Here is a 22,546-nt window from a genome sequence, read left to right on the forward strand (position 1 = left end):
AATACAACAGCAGCTTTTCCACTCTTTATTATAGTCTGTTTAATTTTTTAAACATTTTTTTCCATTACTATACAATCTTACTGAGGAGAGAAAAAAAAAGAAAAGCTGTAAAGGGACATTTCTTAGTGGGTATCCTGTACAGATAGTGTTAATAATGTGTTCTCAGTAAGGTCTTGCATACACCAATCTATCTCTATACACACATACACTTTTACACATATACACACACACACTCAAGCACCTAAAAAAGTCATAGTACTTTATCTCCTTTTGACTATAAGGAGGGAAAGGATTCCTATTATGTATGAGGAGACACGCAGGTGTCATTTTCCTTTTAGCCACAGTTATCCTGCAGCTTAAATGACATGATATTGCTTTTACATTGTGAACTTACTGCTTTTATTAGGACAACAAAGCAAACACCATGTTTTTTGTTGTCTTGTGGAAAAAAGTGCATTAATCACGTTTGTTATTAATTTTTGTTACATTTACTACTTACTTTTTCAGACATTTATATACTTCACAGGAATAAAAACTATATTCAAAATAGTTTTGTTACACAGGACTATTTACAGACTGAACAAAACAGAGATCTCTACATGAAACAATCTCAGCATTACCAGACTCAGAAGAACTAAAATGACACAAGAGACCTAAAAGTTTAAAGCCACACCAGTAGCTGACATTTGACATTCATCAAAGAAAAAAAAAACATCAAACAATATTTTTAAACTGATGAATAATGGAAATAGCTATTCCAAGACCAGAAGGGGCCCAAAATGTAGTTTGGTGTATACATTACATGAGTTTTTTTTTACACTGGCCTCAGTCTCATGCACACTTGGCTATTTAAAGAAACAGCTTGAAAATAAAGTTGAAAAAGCATGCATATGTGGCCATACCGAACACTGACAACAAAGAGCTTTACCTCAGATGATAACAGGCATGTGGAGAAAGAGAACCTTCGTGCTCTGGTAAGAGCATCTATACACTTCTATATGTTTTATTGGGATCTTTGTTAGTTTTGCACTCACATTCAAAACACAGAAGTTGTGTGATTAAAAAGAAATTGTCTATTTTTAAATTTTGCTTTAGCAAACCTATAAGTCCATAGTCAATAATAGTTGTTTTAAGAATTGAAAGAAAAGCTGCAACACAGTAGCTAAAGTTTTTTGCCTTTTGACTCCACGCCTCCACCGGTTCAGCTTTCACAAGTGGTCACCTTCTGGTTTCTCATCTTCTACTGCTCTACTGCGACATAAGTGTACATCTGAAATCATGACTTAGACTGGAATTTACTTTTGAGGCATCGTTGTAATAAAGGGTACTTACGACAGCACTTTGAGGCAGACCGCTAGTGTGGCTGAAAACAAGTAGGCCGGTAAACCAAAGGTGGAGTCAGACGCTGATGCATCACCTGACGAGTGATGCAGCCACATAAATCGCACACATACATCAGCATTTTTATATCCCACAACAAGAACAAGCAACAATAAAACAGGTAAGACTTAAAATACACAGTTTCAGTAAGCATTAGAACATGAAATATACAATATACATACTAAGGACCTGTAAAACATAGACCTTTGTTACTCATTACGTCTACATAGCTGCAAATATACAGGAATATAAATATAGTCCATTTATACCTTAACACCATTGCTTTGAATATAGTAATAAAAAAATAAACAAATGTTTAATTTTCTAACAGGACCTTAACCGTGCTAACTTTCAACTTGTAGACAGTTTTGCACAGCTACTTGCTACCAGTGTGCACGAACATGAAACATATTAGCAGCAAGACATCCATTGCAACTGTACCCGTCTTCAGTAACACTTTCCACAGATGTACAGAAAACAGTAAGTTTGCATGTACGTTTCTATTTGTGCATGTGAGGATTCTAAGGCTTTCAGAATTGCATACTATCAAGTCAGTCGGTGAGATTTTTGCTCCATAAGTTCCTAAATCTTTTGGTCCATTGTCTCTTTTATGTTTGTGATGTTTTGGTCGTAATGTTCATAGTTTGTGCATTTTAGTTTGTGCTCCAATATAAATGCATATCTAATACATAACGATAGCAGTGTGAAAGTCAATGACAGCATATTTCAGTTACACACATGCATGGATTTTAAAAATAACATAACAATTCAGGGCAATAATTTGTGCACAATAATCTCTTGTGCTTCTGTGGAATTAAACAAGCAAACTTCATACTTGCTTCAGATCCTCATGAACAAACTGTGCTTCCTTTCACATATAATACATCATACTGCCATGTGTTTCAGTCTCAAGTTTAAAATAAGCTTTTTGTAGTTCACTTTTTTGTGCAGTTCAGCTCATCAAGTTTTTTATTCTGTGCTACATTTCAAGTGTTTATTTACTTCCTACTCTTTGGTGGAAAAACTAATCAGTGATTTTCTATGGAACGTGACAACATGAATGTAATGGCTTTGATTCTCAACTAAGAAGAACTGTATTATCCTAAATTATATTTCTACACTGTACACGGCTTTACATAATGAACAAGAACAAGGACTGGTAGACATAAACTGCAGCAAGAGGTCAACTTTGGGTCTGAACAGAACACAACTGGGTGTCTTTAGAGCAGCTTTTAATACAGAAAATCCATATGATGAGATTTGTTTTTCAGATCATAGCATCACAGGCCAGATTTCATGCCTATGCTAAGTTTGGAAACGCTGCACATTATCTAATCTGTACATGGCTTTGAAACTTTGGAAGGGCTGCAACAAAAATGGATAGTTTTTACTCTTTAAGTAATCGTATTTACATTCACCTCAGTTCTCTGTGCCACTGTGCTAAATGAAACCCTGTTAAGATCTTCAAACTTTCCAGCCAGAGGCATAACACCGACTCATTCTTTACAACCTCCTGCACTGTGCACACACGTGCACATCTCTGTTGGGTTCATGTCTGCTGATGCTACTTATTCTAAGGCAAAAAAGAGCAGATCGCAGAACAGATGTCAAGCACAAAAACCTGATGAGTTTAAATATATACAGATGTAGTGTAGTGTTTTTTTCTACTTATAACTATGAATGGACCAGTTGTCTAGATTTTGGGAAACATGGAAACATTCTGGACATTCAAATTGTTCCTTGGTGTCATTTTGGGAATTCTGTGCTCGTAATTTATTAGTTGCTTTCATACAGTTTTGTTGCATTGTAAGGGTAGTGGTGGAAATCCTTGGTAGTGACTCCTGGTGGAGACTTTATGGCTGAAAAGTAATGTATTATACAGGACAGGGTGTCAGAGGTGTGTATTTCAGAGTTAGACAACAGTCAAGAGTCAGACTCTGGTGTAACAGGCATAGGTGGTGTTGTTGGTGTGGTGGGGCTTATGGCAGCGTTTTGGTAGCTTGTACCATAGCAGATGTTTGGAGACAGAGAGTTGGGATCCAGAGATTTGTTTCCTGCTGGAGTCACATAGGGTCTGCGTGCCAGAACTGATGATGGTGCCTCACCCGGCTTAGCACCGAGGATAAATCTGGACTCATCTTGCTCCTCAAGGTTGGACATATCTTTCATCATAGTTTTACGGTAGGAGACAGACAACTTGTTGGAACCATCTGACATTAAGTTGAAGTGACGGGCGATGAAGACGATCGGAAGAGGAAGCATGGCCAATATGATAAGAGCAAAACACATGATCAGAGCCCAGGTAGGGTAGCTCTGAAAGCGTTCCTGAGCCTAAAGGGACAAAGAGGGTTTTAGTGATAATGTGCAACTTAAAAATAAATTAATAAATAAAAGAAGCATTTATAGAAAAAAACTCTAAAGATTGAAAAGATGGAAAAACATGCACCTATGTTTAATGCATACTTGAAATATTTACTTTTGTCCGATCTCATTTTTAGTGTCTTGTATACTGAGCAGCTTTGACAATTAAGTCACCTGCCTAATACGGTTTTGTTCCTCCTGGTGCTGCCAAAGCAGCTCAGATCTGTTTGGGACGGGACACATGAGCTCCTATTTGGGAAAGCTGCTGCCATCAGGTCGTATTATGGGTAGTGTGACAGATTTGCACCAATCATTCACCACTCACTGTAACAACCTTATTGTAAATAACACAAATTAACTAGTTAAAAATAAGCGTATCTTGGGTCCAGACAGTCATGTGGCAGTTTCCCTGACATGGGCTCTCCCAGCAAGGCCACAACTTCTCACAAGCAGCTTAAGGAATGTAAGTTGCGAAGGCACTGGCCTGGCCTACTAGCTCTACAGAAACCCACAAGGCTCTCCTCATGTCAGGCACCATCCCAGGAGTTCATGTGTCTTAGCTCAAACAGTTCTGGAATACATGAGGAGGACCTAATAAAAATGAAGCAGGTAGTGTAGTTTTGTCAGTTAAGTTTAAAACCAAACATATTCACAAAACTCATTCATCCAATAAAGATAAGATGTGATTAGTCTAAACTGTTTGTTAGATGGTTGGATAATGTTGAAGCCATTCTAAGACAGAAACAACCCACACACATACTGACCAGCTCTTGAACCCAAGCATTATATCCTGGTGGGATGATGGCCATCTCTATGATTGTGGCTGAGATAAGAATGATGAGACAAAGAGGGGAGACATACTTCCACAGGTAGAAATAGATCATAGATGGTCTGAAACCCAGCATGTCCTCCAGATCCTGCATGAACCTGACAAAGAGACAGAAGCAAAAGTTAACAAGAAAAAGAAAAAAATACACTTTGAATAATTTCCCCACTTACAGAGTAACACACATTTAACACTCTTCAGCAACCCGCTCATTAAAGTCTTACCTTTTAGTTCCGTATATCCAAGCAACGGACACATTTTCCAGGATGACCACCACAGTGAGAGGCAGACCAGCGGAATAATCGTCAAACATGGTGACAAAATAATTTCCTGAACGCTGGACAAACAACAGGCCACAAAGAAAAGCCACAATACAGCAACCCACTGAAAAAAGCACAAATTAAAGGGAAAGATGGGAGATCATTCAGATGATGTTATGCAAAAAAGTTAAAGATTTTCTGTAACAGCCAGAGAGTGGTTTTATTCCCTGTTAATGTTTTGCATTCAGAACACTCAGAGCAGTGATACAAAGCCTAATGCAGTCCATTCCCAGATGTACTTTAATCCCATTTAAGTGCTGAGTAAAGGGTTTCAGTTAATAGCAAATGCCTTGTGAGGAGAGTCAGAGTGGTAGTGGGGAGATGAGGTACCTGTGAAAAGCTCCTTCTGGACTTTGTAGGTGTCGAGGACTGGTGTGGTGATGCCAGTCATGGTGCCAATCATGCTGCCCAGGCCCAAGTTGATTAGCATGAAGAAAAACATGACTGACCAAAATGGGGAAGCTGGGAAATGAGTCATGGCCTCTGTAAAAGCAATGAAGGCCAGACCAGTTCCCTGGACAGCCTGCAAAGACATGTTCAACAACATGAGATGCTTTCATTTCTATGGATTTGGTTTATTTGGTAAAATGTGCCAAAGACTCACCTTGTTGAGCTCATCCTCCAGGACACAAGGATCCAGACCTAACCGAGCAAAGCCGTCTTCTTTCACTGTCTTGATGACTCCATACATCTCAGCATAGTCTGATGTAGTTAGATGGGAAAAGTTTACATGTGGAGGAATGAGATCATGACTCAGGACATTAGAGTTGAGATACCCCAGGATTTTTTCAGCATTCCTACAGAAAAAAAAGGATTAGAATAATCTTAATACAGACACACCATCTAACATAACTATTAAGCTAAATAGAAGAAATTATAATTTACATAGTGACTGTAGGATTCACATGTAAAAGGTTTGGTTCAGTTAAGCTCAGCATTGCGTTTTCAAGCATCACAGAAACATTTATCATGAAACTATTTATAAATGCTCAACACATAGCAGCAAAATCATTTTAAAAGTTTGAGGGAAGTTGTAGCCACCTGTTTCTCTGTCACACTGATAATCACGCAACCAGAACACTCCAGATTAATATAACTTATCACAATCAATTATTGTTCTGTTTGCTGATGGGCTCATTACAGTCAGCTGGCTGAATATCTGCCCGTACTGATGATAGGACAGTGTCCCTCTGCATTACTAGAGAATAATTCTACGAAGAGACAACAAAATGTGCGATGCTGGTGCAGATAATCGAAAAACAGGCTGGTAACAAGAGAAAATAAAGTGAAGCAGCACTAACTGGATACAAAGTGGTATATAGTTGGAAAATCTGGCTATGATCAGTGGAAACCAAGAGGTATAGATAGTTGAAGCTGCTAAGCAGAGAGAAAGGCAACTAGATAACTTAGGTAAGAGGGGGAAAAAATACGTAAAACGCTACACCATTAAAGTACAAATCTGAAGAAAGATACAAAAAACAAAATTAAAACATAGATCACGACAGGAAGGTGGTTAGAGATGTTCAACTTACTCTACAACACACTTTTCATTCATGATGTTGGCCTTGAATCCCAGCACAGCAAACACCACCAATGTGGCCAAAATGGAGGTGAAGAAGTTGATGAATGAGACGAGCACAGCATCAAAGTGACAGTTGTTGTCTATCTTATTGTAACTGGAGAACGCTATGACTCCTCCAAACCCCAGACCTAGGGCGAAGAAGACCTGGGTGGCTGCTTCTCTCCACACTTGTGGCTCCATCATCTTCTCCAACTGAGAAATGACAGGAGTTCGTTAGCATCCAGACTGTTAAAAGTATCTTGGGTGAGAAATTGTTGTGTTAAGATCACCTTGGGTGTAAACATGTGAGCGATGCCGTCAACCGATCCCTTCAGCATTAAACCCCTGACCAGGAAACAGAACAGCACCACATAGGGGAAAAGAGAGCTGAAGTACATCACCTGTGGATATAGAAGAAGAAAACGGGAACGTAAAACAAAGGACATTCATAATTCATATTTCTGTTTCCTCTATTTCTGTCTAATCTTTTTCACTATACTACCTTCCCAGAGGAGGCGATTCCTTTAATGACGGCCAGGCAGACAATGATCCAGGCTACCAGCAGAGATAAGGTCATTTTGACGTTAAGTCCGCCGCTTTCTGCAATGGTGCTGGTTGTGTTCAGAGTCTGCCGGTACCAGAAATAGGTTGTAGCTGAGCTTTTGTCACACTCTGGCTCCACAACTATACACCAATGGGAGAAAATGGAAGTTTACTTTGGGTGATAATGAGCATGCAGGAAAAGAAATAGGTGTGAAGACACAACAGGGACACAGGAGGTTGAGGAGGACAGCAGGGGGAAACATACAGAAACCGAGCATGTCTGTTCAGGGTCAATATCTCAATTCTCAGCGGGTTTACACCTCTTAGAGACAAGTGAGTTACACAAGGTCATATATGTACTTGGTATGCAAAGCATGAACCTCCAATTCACATAAACACCAGACATTCTTTTCTATGCGCACTAAACCTTGAGGAAATGAAATATTGAAAACTGTGTGTGAATGATATTACAGTCAGCAGTGTTATAAAACTGCAGGATAGTGCAGATTTATCTGTGCAGAGGCAAATAAACACATACAGACACAGAGATCATCTTTTTACATGAGTCTGCAGTATGCCTGGCATATATCTTCTAAATTTATTGTTTAAAACATTTATTAATTGCCCATTTTGTCTGGTTGTCCTGTTTCTTTGTCTGTCACACTGGATGCAGATCTACGGCAAGCAGATGTAGCAAAATATTCTGTTGCTGTCCTTCATTCTGAGCAGTTTAATCTCTGCTCTCCATCCTACTGTCAGCTAGCAGAGCCTTGCTGAGTCATATACATGCTGAGTGCTTCTTGATTGCCCAGAGGTTTACCTTATTATCACCACTTATCAAATAAACTCTAGAGGGTTTCAGTCTGGATTATGTCAGAGAAGTTGTGAGCGACGGTTGTAGAGGAGTTAAGACTTTGTTTTCCTTTCCATGTCTTAGTTAAAATTAAGGATAAAAGGGCTAGATGTAAATTAAATCTATGGACCTCCTTGAAAACGAGATGCTGCATCTCAAGGGGTTTTCCATTAAATAAATTTAAAATTTCTAAAAGATTGTAGCGCTGTAGCTCTTTAAAGCATAAATTTGAGACCTTAGTATGCTTGGCCTCATCAATAATGTGTGTGAATATCGTTCTAAAATATTGTTCCAAAAACAATCTTTAATAAGTTAGTGAGTTCGCTACTGGGTTAAAGTAGACTGACTATTTTAATGCTGATAAATGAAAGTCATACAGTCATGGCTACATGGATTTTTCATCAAACTATGCCCAAATCTGTAACTCTGTGGTCTCTGTTGGGACATTTAGCAGTGTCTTATTTTATCAGTGGGAATCATTGCAAATGTAAATAAACCATGCTGCTGTTTCAGTTACAGTTTCTGTCACGTTTAGCAGTCTGACGTAAGTACTGAAAGATGTATGCATAAGAGCAGCTTTACTGGAAATTCAGCTGTATTAATATAAATTAAGCTTTATTGTTTTTATAAAGAAGATACAAAACTATTGAACTTTGGAGCTTGTAACAGTATTATGTAGCAATACAGTGCAGAGTTTGCACAATTTTAGACTGACAAAGAATCTTATGTACATTTTAAAAGTCCTGTTGTGGTTTGACTTGTTGGTCAGTTCATATTTAAAGTCACTCACTGGCAAGCGTCCCATTCTTTCTGATTGGACAGTCGTTCCACGGCAGAGGGTACTGGAAGGACTGGAAAAAGTAGAAGATGCTCCAACCAATAATCACATTATAGTAGAGCCCCACAAAGCCACACACCTAGAAGATAGATAGATAGATAGATAGATAGATAGATAGATAGATAGATAGATAGATAGATAGATAGATAGATAGATAGATAGATAGATAGATAGATAGATAGATAGATAGATAGATAGATAGATATTAAGCTTTGCAACATCAATTCTATGCAGAACATCTGTGCAACGTGAGTGTAGCATGCAAATGAGGCAGAATGCCTTGTGCATGTCCCATGTTGCTGACAGTCTTCTTAGCAGTCTTTCCAGCAAGGACATTCAGACTCTAAATAAGGTTGAGGAAAGCATGAATAATTAAAGTGCTCTCTTTTCAGCTGTGATATTCTATGAGGTATTTATAGCTCTTTCTGTGCCAGTCATGCAGCTTTAAAGAAAGGCTACTTTCACTCTCAAACACATCAGTGGGTTTCATAAACCCAAAAGAGAGCTGTGGTGGTATACGTACATAAATACATGCATATATATGTATGTAAATGTATGCATGGACAAATATACAGTACCAAATAAAAACAAATGGCAAATTTTCCATATTCAGCCCAGTCCCACCAGAAACATCTGTCCAGTTGTCTTAAACAAAGTGGTGTCATATTCAAGCTTGTACACTGTGAGAATCATGACACATGAATATAAAAATTATATAAGCTGGAACGGTTTATCCTTGTATTTTCTAACATGTAGAGCTAATCATGCAGATTAAATCTACACGTAACCATTTTCAAGTGAGACTACAGTAGAAAGGTGAGGACTCACGAGCGGACAAGAAATACAAGGACTGTTGAATACGTTGTGTGGGACAAATATTAAAATATGATCTCTTACACATGGTCTGTGCTGTATCTTTCTTTCTTTTTATAATAGTCTGTGGCCAGTTTAGCACTAGCAAGATGTGAAAAGTAGACATAGTTATGCATGGAAATGTAGCACATTGGCATGTTGACAAATTAAAACTTAGGCTCTTTCTGTGTAGAGGAGAGTAAAGAAAACTTAAATTTTGACTTTTATTTATTTATTTTTTACTGTTATCACTTTTTCAAAGCTGCAATTACCCCAAAGAATCCTTAAAAAGAATGTTATTAAAACAAAAGTGGACTAATTTGAAGAATTTAAAAAGTAATTTTATAGTTTGGATGTCTTCAGTACATCCAGGACATCCAGAAATAAAAGCAAACCTATGTTTGAAGGGGAAACGTACGTCTTGATCGGTATGTAAATATGAACTGTTTGTTGATGCAGAAAAACACGAAAACCATCATAAATCACATAGACAGAGATTTGGCTTCTGGTTGTTTTATCCAGGAGCTGGTGCACATTCAGCAGACGTGTTCCTGTGTAGCTGCAGGATTTGACAGCTGTTTCCCTCACTGCAGCTTCTATGATTCTTATCGGAGGATCCTCACTTTACTTCCCCACCATGTTGTTGTCAAACTGCTCTCCCTGGGTGCCATTTAACAGCTACAGCTGAAGAAAGTATTGCCAAGTGTGTATGTTGGGCTTACAGCTATAAACATAATAAATGGATTATGCTGGTTAAAGGGAAATAAGAAAATCTTACCAGCAGACTTGACATCCCGATCCCACCCAGACGTGGACACACATAGTTCCACACTCCAATGCTCCCACGTCGGATCTTCTGCCCCACTGCCAACTCCAAGAAGAAAAGTGGGATGCCGATTATGAGGAGGAGGATGAAGTAAGGAACCAAATAGGCACCTTGAAAAGAGGTAGATATAATTAGATGATTTCTTCCAGACTTCATAAAAGTGGACATTTCAAGTTGGCTATTCTACCTTATATACTAAACTAATCTTTACAAGGTTCTGACATTTTAATGTTTATGATTGGTTGGTTTCACTTCAAAGTTTAATGGAAATGAAAAGAACTGAAGAAGAAATGTTATAAATAGAAACAGACATAAAATAGAAAAACATTAAAGGTGAAAAGGAGCAGTCTCTTCCAGGATGTCCGTGCTCCCATCAAGTGCATGGGGCCACTGCATGGTTTGACAAATATAATACTGATGTGAATGATGTGCAAAGGCTTTTACATTTACCAGATCTGATTATTACCAAAGTTTTGGATATCACTCGTCTTTAATATCATCAAAAAAACAAATGAGTAAACAGAGCTCCATAGACTTGTAGAAAGTAGTGTGTTGGCATACAGTAGACCAACACCTAACTATAATATTTTATATCACAGCTCTACACATAAAACCTGACATGTTCAGATTCTGATGAGACCAGAAACTCACTTGAAACTAAATTGTAGTGAACTTTGGGTTAGAGGTGTTGCTGTTTTATGCTGTTTTTGACATTTCTAATAAAAAATAAGCTGACACATCATGTCTCTGACACAGTGGGAGCAACATATATAAATCATGGTCTTCTCCTGCATAATATAGCATTTTTATGTGACAGCTGTAGTTTCAGATCATACTATTCTGTAATCCTACTTTTTACATTTTGATGCCAGTGGGGAAAAAAGATTTATATGAATATATTTATATGTTACATAAGGTTTTCTCTTCTGTTTTTACCGATATAAGTTATTTTGTACCATGAAATGCAGTCATTTAGTTTATCGTCACCGACATATACACTTTGAAATTGAGTTTAATCTTAAAAGAAGTCTATATTTGTACCCTTTGGAGTTCAATTCAGTGTAGATAAATCAAGATGTGGCAGTGTTTTATGTATGAAGGGTGATTTATCAGTCCAAATATAAAGACATACAGCTGGCAAACATCAACTACGAATACGTCAAAAGAAGAAATTACATTAATCGATACACGTCTCACAGTAGGTGGAGTATCAAGGCAAAGATGCTAAATCAAGAAAACTAAAGGAGGGATGAAGTAGTAAAGAACCTTTGGGTTTTGCCAGGATCCGCAAACCAGCTTTAAATGAATAAACTCCATCACACCTTGTTGAAAATGGACCAGCTCAAACAGCAGAAGTGATATACTGCAGCTCAAGCCAAGCATAAAGACAAATGAGGAAGAACGAGAGGGAACGTTGAAAGAGAAAAAGATGTGAGAAGAGGTAGTTAGAGGTGGGGGGAGCCCACAGTGACAGGACCAACTCCCAGACAACCTGGACCTTTAAATGTGTTAGTAATTGGCTGCCAGACAGCAAATTACACAGTGAAAAATGGGGCATGGCCTGACAAGTCTGGAGGTGAAACTTGTGAAAGTAAATTCAGCCTACAAGCAATAAATCCAACATACAGTAAATCAGGCACAGACAGTAAAGCTGTTTTCCCAGAGAGTGAACACAAGTTTACACTGTGTGTGTACACGTCTGATTACATACATGCATCCCAGTGAAAAATAAGACCTCATCCCTATACTGTTACATTAATGCTTTCCCTACAGCTCCTCTTTGTTTACCAGAGTATCAGTTGAGCTCAGCCTGCATTGCCCTGTAGTAATCAATAGTGCAGCTATTTTTAGACTTTTCTGCACAATACAGCTGCTCTCCTGGCAATTCGGTGCTGAATGAAAGTGCTGTGTAGTTTTTGATGGTTGAGGTCACACAACTATTCCACAGACAAACAGGAAGCTATGACCACATAGTACATGCAGATTAACATAAAAAAACACCCTGCATCACTCCAAAATCTCAGCAGTGAATTTTTTTTACTTGTATAATTTTCATCAAAACATTTAGTGGCCATGCCTTCCCAACAGATGAAACTGTCCTTCTTGTCCTGAAAGAGACTATTCTCATCAGGAAGGAAACATTTTATTAAAGGATGAGGTGTTTTTGCATCACTTAAAAAACTCAAATATGCAGCTTTGTTTGTAATGAGATGTTTATGCACTACAGCTCCAGTCTGATCACATCCTACAGTTATATTTACAGTTTCTAATAAAAAAAAATGTCTCCTCTTTTCTTCCTCGAACCTCACACCACTATATCCTTGTCAAATGTAAGATTTTAGCTGGAGTTTCTGACCCTTCGACTTATGTTTTCCTCATACATCTAAATACAGAGCTCATATTAGTGGCTGTTCAAAGTGAAACAGTTGTCCAATTGCGGCCAAACAGTCTTTGTTACTGAAGATCCAAACATCCACAAACAATAAATGCTGTTTCAGTCTCATAAAACATTTCATTTTGTCATCTTGGTACCAAATCAGAACTGACTGGGCCTGCACAGCTTTTCTGCATCAGCCACAGAGTGTGACATGAATTTTTTTTTAACTCCCCATTTCGTTGCTCACAGAACAATAAAATGTCGAGTGCTCAGTAGGGGCTCGTAGAATGACAGATTGTTGCCAAACAATTAATAAAAATATGTAACAAACAACTATATATATATATATATATATATATATATATATGTGTGTGTGTGTGTGTTTTAATATAGCATTATTTTTTTTTTATATTTAACTTCATTTAATTTTTAATAGTGCCAAATGCCATTGCAGGGCACTTTGCATAATGAGGTCAAACTGTTTCATTGAGAGAAACCCAAGATTTCATCCATTTCCCATTCTGCCATAACCATTCATGATGCCTGCTGTTTGAGTGCACCATCTGTCTCTATGCGTCATATTGTAACATAACAAGGAGTAGTAATTTTAAATTAAAGCCTAGTCTAAATGGAGTTTTTTTTTAAACAGTTGTTTTTTTTAAGTGAAAATGTTTTCTTGGTGACCTCTTCACTAGTTTAACTGAAAATGCATACCATTCCAATATGCTGTACTCTGGCTATTTATGCTCCAGTGTAAACAGAAAGCAGATGGTTGCTTGTGATGGACATGTGATGCAGGCATGTGGTACGTGTACTGAATTGCAGGAGATGAACATGGCTTTCAGGGAGAAAAAAAGGGGGAGAAAAGATAAAAAAAAAAAGGCTCAGACTGTTATGATTATCATCCGCCAGCTCACCTCCTCCATTCTTTTGGCACAGGTAAGGGAAGCGCCACACGTTCCCCAGTCCCACAGAGAAGCCCACCTGGGCCAGGATGTACTGCAGCTTGCTGTTCCAAGCGGGTCGCCCGTCATTTTCGGGCACTTCTATCTGCGGGACCTTCTTCCCTGCGGCTGCTCCGACATTCAGGGAACTGCTCTTGTAGTCGAGCGGCTCCTCGTGTGCGAGCAGGTCAGCCACCGACTCTGTGACGTGCTCATGGCTCTGCTCGCGCTGTGTCACCTTGCTGTTCTTAGGCATCAGGGAGGCTGAGGGTTGGGTTGGGAGAGGGGTGGGGGTGGAGTGAGAAAGAGAGAAAGACAGAGACTGGGAGGAACAGGAAAAGAAGCGACAGAAGCAAAGAGTAGAGAAGAGAAAAATGGATGCAGCTATAGGGATGATGCTGAAGAGTGACAGCTGGGTTCCAGTTCTCAACTTTAGTCCTGCATCAAGGAAAATAGAAAGGTCAAGTTAGAAATCGCAAGCAAACTATTATTGGACAATTGTATGTTAAAAATTACAATGAAGTAAAGTTTTATGCTTCCTTTTCCTGCCTGTAGTTCTTAAATAAGACTTCACACAGTTGCTGATTCCATTACTCTTCCATTTAATGCTCGGTTAAGCTTGTAATAAAACACTGTATTGTAACACATGGTTATGTTTCTCCAGAGTCATGAAAGCTGCTAACGCAGAGACAGGAGAGCATTTGTCACACCAGTTAGTTAACTAAACCTCCCATGGCTCTTCCTCTTTTATGCAACATTTTTGGTTTGAAAAATTCCCAATCCTGCAAATTGTTCTATTTAATTTCCCTGCTCTGCAAAGCTTAACTTTAGTGATGCTTTTTTTTCCCTGTAAATCCTCTAATCCTCTGAAGCCGCCCAGCAACATCCATCTCGACCCCTCTTACAGGGAGTGGTTGGTTCAACCCAAACGTAATAAAAGAAGTGAACATGATGCACTGGATAAAGTGCCCTCATGTGCTCTCCTTATCCACCTCACAGCCCTGCGTGTTGAATTATTACTCATTGAGTGAGTTGCCGCCAAAACTGCAAAGTTTGGACAGGAAATATAAAGCGTTAAATGTAAATAAAGACTCTCTCACACACTTAGTGATTAAGACTGACTAAAATTTCCATTGAAGTGAATCTTACAACTTCAGACCTGAATGAAGATGCTGTGCCCAACATGCTGTGGAACAGCAGTGACGTTCACCATCATCATCATCATCACTGCACTAGCTGCTTACATCAGCCCAAAATAAGCTTTCTCATCATCAGCTGATTCTCCATAAAGACCTGAAATGCCCCACAATCCCTCTTTGGAAAGACAAGAAGGCTACATCCACCTTGTGCTTTTTCTTTCCCGATAAAAAAACAAAACAAAACAAAAAAACGTATTTCCTCTGTGCATGTCAAGATGAGCCTATGATGCAATAATCCATGTGCGGCCATTCACAAGTCTTTATAATCCTGTGTGCATTAACTGTAAAACCTCCAGCCCTGCTTGTCCGCCCCCTTATTCAATCCAACTCTACACTGTACAACACACAAAATATGAATCAGTGGGTGCCAACATCAATCCTGCCAACTTCATCAGGGAACACATCAGCTCACCCAACCAATAATCCTACTAGAAAAAAAAAAAATCAACACACAGTTTAGATGATCCCAAGTCAGTGCTTAGTCAGCCTGTGTTCTCACAAGTGGGTTTATCCTCTTTTTTCTGGACCATGTGGGAATCCTGCATCATCTTTACTTCTCTACATAGCACCACACCAACAGCTGGGTGTCAAGCTCACTCTAAACACACGACACATCAGAGGATTCAATATTTTTCTGCATTAGAGCAAATATTATATTCTTTCTTTCAAGAAATACATAATGCCATGAGCAGAAAAGCAGCACTCACTCATATTTCATTATCAATCAATGGACAATTATTTTCTTGATTAAGCTAAAAAATGTGGGTCTCAAATCTGTGTGAGCAAAGAAAGCTGACACACTGGAAATGCTGGCATCCACAAAAAAGAAAACAACAAAAAATTGTTCAAATTTCAGCTAAACTTGGTCTCAGTATCACACATGAGAAAAAACAGCAAATAAAGTACAAGGATGCTGCAGCTACAGGGAATGTTTGGGATACTCAATGAAGGAATGACTGAAACAGCTAGAAACTGATACTATATAATGATCAAAATGTTCAATCAACACAACACAACTCAAAAAGTTACACATCTTAACTACTATTAATCAAACGGCTGTTCTCATACTTAAGGGAAATGCTGAAATTGTAATGCCTTTAACACTTCAGTATATAGTTTGAATCCTCTCCTTAAAATAATTATTTGCATCATCCATCTTATTTAGTTGCTAACAACAGTGAGGTTACACTGACATGCAAATAAAACGACCACATATCACACACCAGCTGAAAGACGCTCTATACTGAACAGATTCAAGTTATAGTGATAAGTGTTCACGGTCACATGTTTCGGTCTGCCTTGCATGTGTTTAGCATCCATCAGCTTCTTGTTTAAATGTCTGACTCAAAAGATATTTCTACTTAGAAGTCTGAAGCATGGCTTTAACAGCCAACTGATCTGTAGTTTGCAGATAAAACCCCATCCAAATTTAGAACAGCAACATCACGGGACATGCATTTTACGTTTCTTTTATTTTAAATAAAAATCTCTTCTTAATCCCTACAGCGCAGCAGTGGCTTGTCAAAAAGCTCATGAACAGCATCAGCAGCAGCAGCAGCACGCATCCCTCACCAAGAAGACCAACTACATCAGCAGCAGATAGAGTTCTGCCTCTGGTTGAAATGCTCGTCATGAGGGATGCAACGACTTCTAGAGGCTGCACACTCAAGGTCACGTACGATTATTTTACCCCTGCGTAAACAAAGGCACATTTTACTCTTCGTACAAATGTATATTTTGATTAAGTTTATTAAGATTCAAAGCAAGAGTTGCACCAAGTATTTAAAGATATTACGCTGCGATCCAAACTCTTTTAAGAAGCCTGTCAACTTCAGCAATTATACCTGCGTCCAAATGTCAACACCGACAGAAGAAGAAGGTTTGGCTGGGGGAATGCTAGAACAAATATTTTCCTCCTTACCAGAAGTCTTTTGGCGCGATCAGCAATATCCAGTTGTTTGGAAATAAATATAGAGAGGCATAAATAGCCTTTATGTCCACCAGCGCGTGTGTATCGTTGTGGTCCTGACTGCGCGCTCACAGGACACTGAGAGGACGGAGCATCACACGCTGAGCCGCCAACAATTAACATGCAGGGTGGAGAGTCCGGAGCGCACCGTGACGCACAGAGTGCCGCTCATTATGTGCGATGACAAACAATCACTTGCCACTTTGTCACTTGTTGTTTGAGGCTCACAGCCGTCATTGCATCTCTGCACCGGAAGAGTGATGCTGCAAGGTAAACCAAAAATAAAAAACAAAAGAGGGTCAAAACTGAGCGCGGATTTGTCAAGGTTATCCACTCCTACCTGAGGAAGTGGTTTTCTGACGCAGCTTTCGTCATTCGTTTAGTCAATTGATGACATTTTAAACCATTCCGTGTCAGTCCCGCTGACAGGACAACGGGGAAGGATGCGCTTTGGCTTGTAGTCTGTTTTAAAATCAACACAGTTTTTGGTGTCAGTAGTGTTGAGAGCACAGAGAAAGGCTAAATATAGATGTTAAGAAAATAGATCACACAATTTTCTATTTATATATCGGCCTAAATCATCTCTTATGTGCCCATCTGTATGAAACTGTTTTCGGAAGGTGCCCTTTCTGTCCAAACTGAAAAGCTACTCAAGAAATCTCATCCAGAGAGGCTCATTGTGGACAAAAATTACAGTCTGATAAGTAACTGACTGTCTTGACTGTCTAATCAAGAAGATGGTTTTGTCCGAAAATTAGTGTAGCTTATTCATCTGTCAGCAAGTTGCCCATGAAGGCAGAATGAGAAAAAACATGGTGGGCTATTTCATGCTAAAAAAATGTCAGTGACCAACCCTGACTACACTACACTACACTACACTACACCACACCACACTACACTACACTACACTACACTACACTACACTACACTACACACTACACTACACTACACTACACCACACCACACTACACTACACTACACTACACTACACTACACACTACACTACACTACATTACACTACACTACACTACACTACACCACACCACACCACACTACACTACACTACACTACACTACACTACACTACACACTACACTACACTACACTACACCACACTACACTACACTACACTACACTACACTACACACTACACTACACTACATTACACTACACTACACTACACTACACTACACTAAACTACTCTACACTACACTACACTACACTACACTACACTACACTACACTACACTACACTACTCTACACTACACTACTCTACACTACACTACTCTACACTATATTACATTACACTACACTACACTACACTACACTACACTACACTACACTACACTGCTCTACATTACATTACACTACACTACACTACTCTACACTACACTACACTACACTACACTACACTACACTACTCTACACTACATTACATTACACTACACTACACTACACTACACTACACTACACTACTCTACACTACACTACTCTACACTACACTACTCTACACTATATTACATTACACTACACTACACTACACTACACTGCTCTACATTACATTACACTACACTACACTACTCTACACTACACTACACTACTCTACACTACATTACATTACACTACACTACACTACACTACACAACACTACACTACACTACACTACACTATTCTACACTACACTACTCTACACTACATTACATTACACTACACTACACTACACTACTCTACACTACATTACATTACACTACACTACACTACACTACTCTACACTACATTACATTACACTACACTACACTACACTACACTACACTACACTACACTACTCTACACTACATTACAATACATTACACTACACTACACTACACTACACTACACTACAATACACTACTCTACACTACACTACACTACACTACATTACACTACACTACACTACACTACACTACACTACACTACACTACACTACACTACTCTACACTACATTACATTACACTACACTACTCTACACTACACTACACTACACTACACTACATTATACTACACTACACTTCGCTACTCTACTCTACACTACATTACACTACACTGAAGTCTTTAGAAACAATAATTGTTTAAATAAGAGTTAAAGCTTCAATGCAAAACTTCTGTCTCACCATTCTGGTTGTTAACAGTTGTTGTGTTTCCACAATAAACAAACAAGTGAAAATTTTAAATGTGACATGCACACACACAAAATAAAGTAACGTTTCCATGTTTCCAAGGCAAGGCAAGTTTATTTGTATAGCACATTTCATGTACAAGAATATTCAAAGTGCTTCATAAAACATTAAAAGCATTACAGCAGGGTGCAATAAGCAATAACAAGTGCATTAAAAACAAACTTTAAAAAAGTAAAAGAAATAAAATAAAAACAGAAAGAAAAAAGCTCAAATTAAATAGATAAAATGCGAGAAATAAAGTTCCAGTGAGGGAAATTTAAGTTGTTTTGATAAAAGGCAGCAAATTGAAAGTTTTTAATCCTGATTTAAAACTGCTGAGAGTTTCAGCGGACCTGCAGTTTTCTGGGAGTTTGTTTTACATATGAAGAGCATAAAAGCTGAACGCTGCCTAGTACAGTTCTGACTCTGGAAACAGAAAGTAGATTTGATCCTGATGAGGTATCTGGCTGGTTCATAATGAACCAGAAGATCCTGAATGTATTTTGGTCCTAAACCATTTAGTGCTTTGTAAACTACCAGCAGGATTTTGAAGTTAGTTCTTTGACAGACAGGAAGCCAGTATAAAGATCTGAAGACTGAAGTTATATGATCTACATTCTTGGCCTTGGTGAGGACTCGAGCAGCAGCGTTCCGGACTAACTGCAGCTGTCTGATGGACTTTTTAAGGACACCTCTGAGGACAACATTACAGTAGTCCAGTCTACTAAAGATAAATGCTTGGACAAGTTTATCTAAATCCTGCTGAGTCATCAGTCCTTTAATCCTTGATATGTTCTTTAAGAGATAATAGGCTGACTTCACAACTGCCTTAACATAACTGTTAAAGTTTGGGTCTGAGTCCATGACTACTCCCAGATTTCTGGCTTGGTTGTTAGTTTTGAACTTAGCTGTTTGAAGCTGAGTACTGACTTTTAATCTTTCTTCCTTGGCTCCAAGAACTATTATTTCAGTTTTGTTTTAATTTAACTGAAGGACATCCAGTCACATTCAGTCTTTGATTTGATCGATGCAGTTGACCAGAATTTGGATCCGACTGTAGTCTCCTGGTGAGGTGGTTATGTAGATTTGTATGTCATCAGCATAACTGTGGTAACATTTTATTGTTTATCAGAAGTTGAGTGAGGGGCAGCATTAGATGTTGAACAGCAGTGGCCCCAAGATGGAGCCTTGGGGAACTCCATGGGTTATTTTGGTTTGCTCAGATTTATAGTTACCTAAAGACACGAAGTAGTCCCTGTCTTTTAAATAGGACTCAAACCAAATAACATAGAAGTTTACACGTGGGACCAAGCTTTGAGGAGGACAAACTAAGAAAACCTGTTGTCTTTGCCATCTACGACTAATAAAACAAACACATTGGTGCATTCTTATGACCTATACCAATGGCAACTCAGCACATTCTCATTCCCAGCTTGTCCCATATTGGTCAGCAGCTCTTCATATCAGTTTTCAGTTAGCAAGAAACAGCCTATTTTACATTTTTTTAATGTTTAAAATTAATTGACAGGGACATTACATTAAAACAGTGTTACATAAAACATGCAACCAATGCTATGTGTGTCTTTGCAGTCCTTGTCCCTGGTTAGGCTAGCACAGAAACACAGAATATAGTGCAGTTGTAAAATAAAGTTAAATAAAATAAAGGGTAAATGAAAACACACTTGTTGCTTCTTTAGCTTTGGCTGTGGAAAAGTTAGAGGTCAAAGTGGAAAAAGATCTGCGTTGGAGTCAAACTAAGAAAAGATCGCTCAGTTGAGTTATTTATCTGAGGTCTGATGCTTTTAATTTTTATACAAATTTTCTTCAGGACCAAACAAAAAAAAATCACTCATATGTATGCCTTTATGAGTAAATCTTCCAGTTCAAGGCATCTTTCAACCCATTAACATTTAATGAAAATCATGTTTTTAGGGGGAGATTTTGGAGTTATTTGGTGAAATAGGGTGAAATTAACACAGCTGTACAAATATGTGCCTCGATGAATCAGCCCTAATTTGGATCACATGTTTAGGGAGGAAGAGATCACAATATACAATGAATCTTTATTGTGGAAAACATTTCCCATGTCATAGTGATATGCCTTTTGAATGTTATGATAGCAGCTCAGCAGATTCTGCACATCCAAAAATGATGCTTTAGGGAGACCCTTTACTTTCAAAGCTGAAGTGGCAGACTCCTGTCCATGTTTCATGTTTGGAATTAGAGTAGGTTATTTAACCTGTTTGATCTCTCTCTCTCTCTGTTTTTAAATCTGGACCATCACAAATTTTTCTTGGATTCTTACTTGCATTTTTACTGACAATATCTTAGCAGCCAAAGCTGGCTTGACTTTTTTTTTTGTCTCCAATTCGCACATACAATCTATACTGGTTGATATAAAATTCATTGCCACCAGTTCTGCTTGTGCAGGAGTGTTAGTGTAACCAAAGGCATTACAAACTTGTAAATGTACCACTATCAGTAAAGGCTTCACAACCATTTAGTGAACTCTTCTTGTTAGAGATTAAATGTAGCATAAGCTAATTTTACATCTACATGTCTTATACTGCATATACAGCAATCAGTCTGAACATTGTTCAGATTTTGGAAACAGAATCTGGATCAAAGTTATAATTTGTCAGTCAGGTCTTCGTCATGGCTTTAGGGGTTGATCACAGTCAACTGAAAGAGGGTTGATTGTTGATTGAAGGCAGAAAACATACAGCTTTCTTCCATGTTTTGTAGATTTAATGATGTTTTGTTGACCTCTCTACCCACCCTGACCTCTTGTCTCTGTGGGCTTAGCTGCTGATTTTCTGTCTTGCTCATCCAAATGGCCAATAGAGGACTTTGCTTAACATGCTGTTTTAGGACAGTGACAGAAACAACAGATTTAGTCCTGTTTTTCTTTGGTCACTTTCAGACTGTCCTCTGCTCAGCAATGAATAAGCATCAATAGGTTAGCATACCCATACCAAATAATTAACAGCAAATAAAACAGTGTTGTGCTATTACTAAATTCTTATGAGTCTTAATTGAGCTGAATTGAAATCCAATAAAGTCTTTCTGGGAATTTCAACTCTTTATAAAAGGATTTTCCACATTTCTGAGCATGCACTCTAATAACCTTGTGCTAAAAACTTTATCTCCTTAATCAAACTCTAAGTCTTTGGATTTAAACTGGGTGGTCACTGCTCTATTAAGACACTGGACATGTGACATGACTGCAGCAAGCACAGTCACCTAGGGGACCATAAATCAAGCACCATCCAACAGAATATCCAGGGAGGAAGATAGTATCAAGAGGCCATTTTTCATGTTGACCCAAAGGATTTATTTTATTTTCTATTCCCACACGTCTGCCACCATGGCTGTTATAATAAAATGTGGTTTCCCCTCATCTGAATCAACTACAAATGCAGATATTCCTGTAAATTATTCTCAGTAATAATGCATGACAAAGAAGAGTAAATAAGTGGAATAAACAAGCTTGAAACACTCGG

At 38.4% G+C, this 22,546-nt stretch overlaps 1 protein-coding gene across 2 annotated transcripts; it reads right to left on the reverse strand.

Moving 5' to 3' along the window:
* Positions 1 to 21: 21 nt before the first annotated feature.
* On the reverse strand, positions 22 to 17,227 carry LOC121637189 (sodium-dependent neutral amino acid transporter SLC6A17-like). Of its 2 annotated transcripts, XM_041981186.1 has the most exons (12): positions 16,802 to 17,219; positions 13,655 to 14,119; positions 10,313 to 10,470; positions 8,635 to 8,761; positions 6,951 to 7,132; positions 6,739 to 6,849; positions 6,420 to 6,661; positions 5,492 to 5,684; positions 5,218 to 5,410; positions 4,792 to 4,951; positions 4,506 to 4,668; positions 22 to 3,711 (listed from the first exon to the last, which is right to left on the reverse strand). In XM_041981186.1, the coding sequence occupies exons 2-12, from the start codon at positions 13,935 to 13,937 to the stop codon at positions 3,304 to 3,306; spliced, it is 2,220 nt and encodes a 739-aa protein (XP_041837120.1). In that variant the 5' UTR covers positions 13,938 to 14,119; positions 16,802 to 17,219; the 3' UTR covers positions 22 to 3,303. The 2 variants fall into 2 exon arrangements, with proteins under 2 accessions (XP_041837120.1, XP_041837121.1); XM_041981187.1 differs by lacking the exons at positions 22 to 3,711; positions 4,506 to 4,668 and having other exon boundaries at positions 4,797 to 4,904; positions 16,802 to 17,227.
* Positions 17,228 to 22,546: the final 5,319 nt, after the last annotated feature.

The sequence above is a fragment of the Melanotaenia boesemani genome, chromosome 3 (genome assembly GCF_017639745.1).
Source record: "Melanotaenia boesemani isolate fMelBoe1 chromosome 3, fMelBoe1.pri, whole genome shotgun sequence".
NCBI classification, from domain to species: Eukaryota; Metazoa; Chordata; class Actinopteri; order Atheriniformes; family Melanotaeniidae; genus Melanotaenia; species Melanotaenia boesemani.

Excerpts from the sequence above, each read along its gene's own strand:
- LOC121637189 (XM_041981186.1), bottom strand. The coding sequence starts at position 13,937 with ATGCCTAAGAACAGCAAGGTGACACAGCGCGAGCAGAGCCATGAGCAC. Across the intron at positions 10,471-13,654 it reads GTGCCAAAAGAATGGAGGAG|GTGCCTATTTGGTTCCTTAC; the intron begins GTGAGCTGGCGG and ends CCTCTTTTCAAG. Across the intron at positions 6,662-6,738 it reads CTCACATGTTTACACCCAAG|TTGGAGAAGATGATGGAGCC; the intron begins GTGATCTTAACA and ends GTCATTTCTCAG.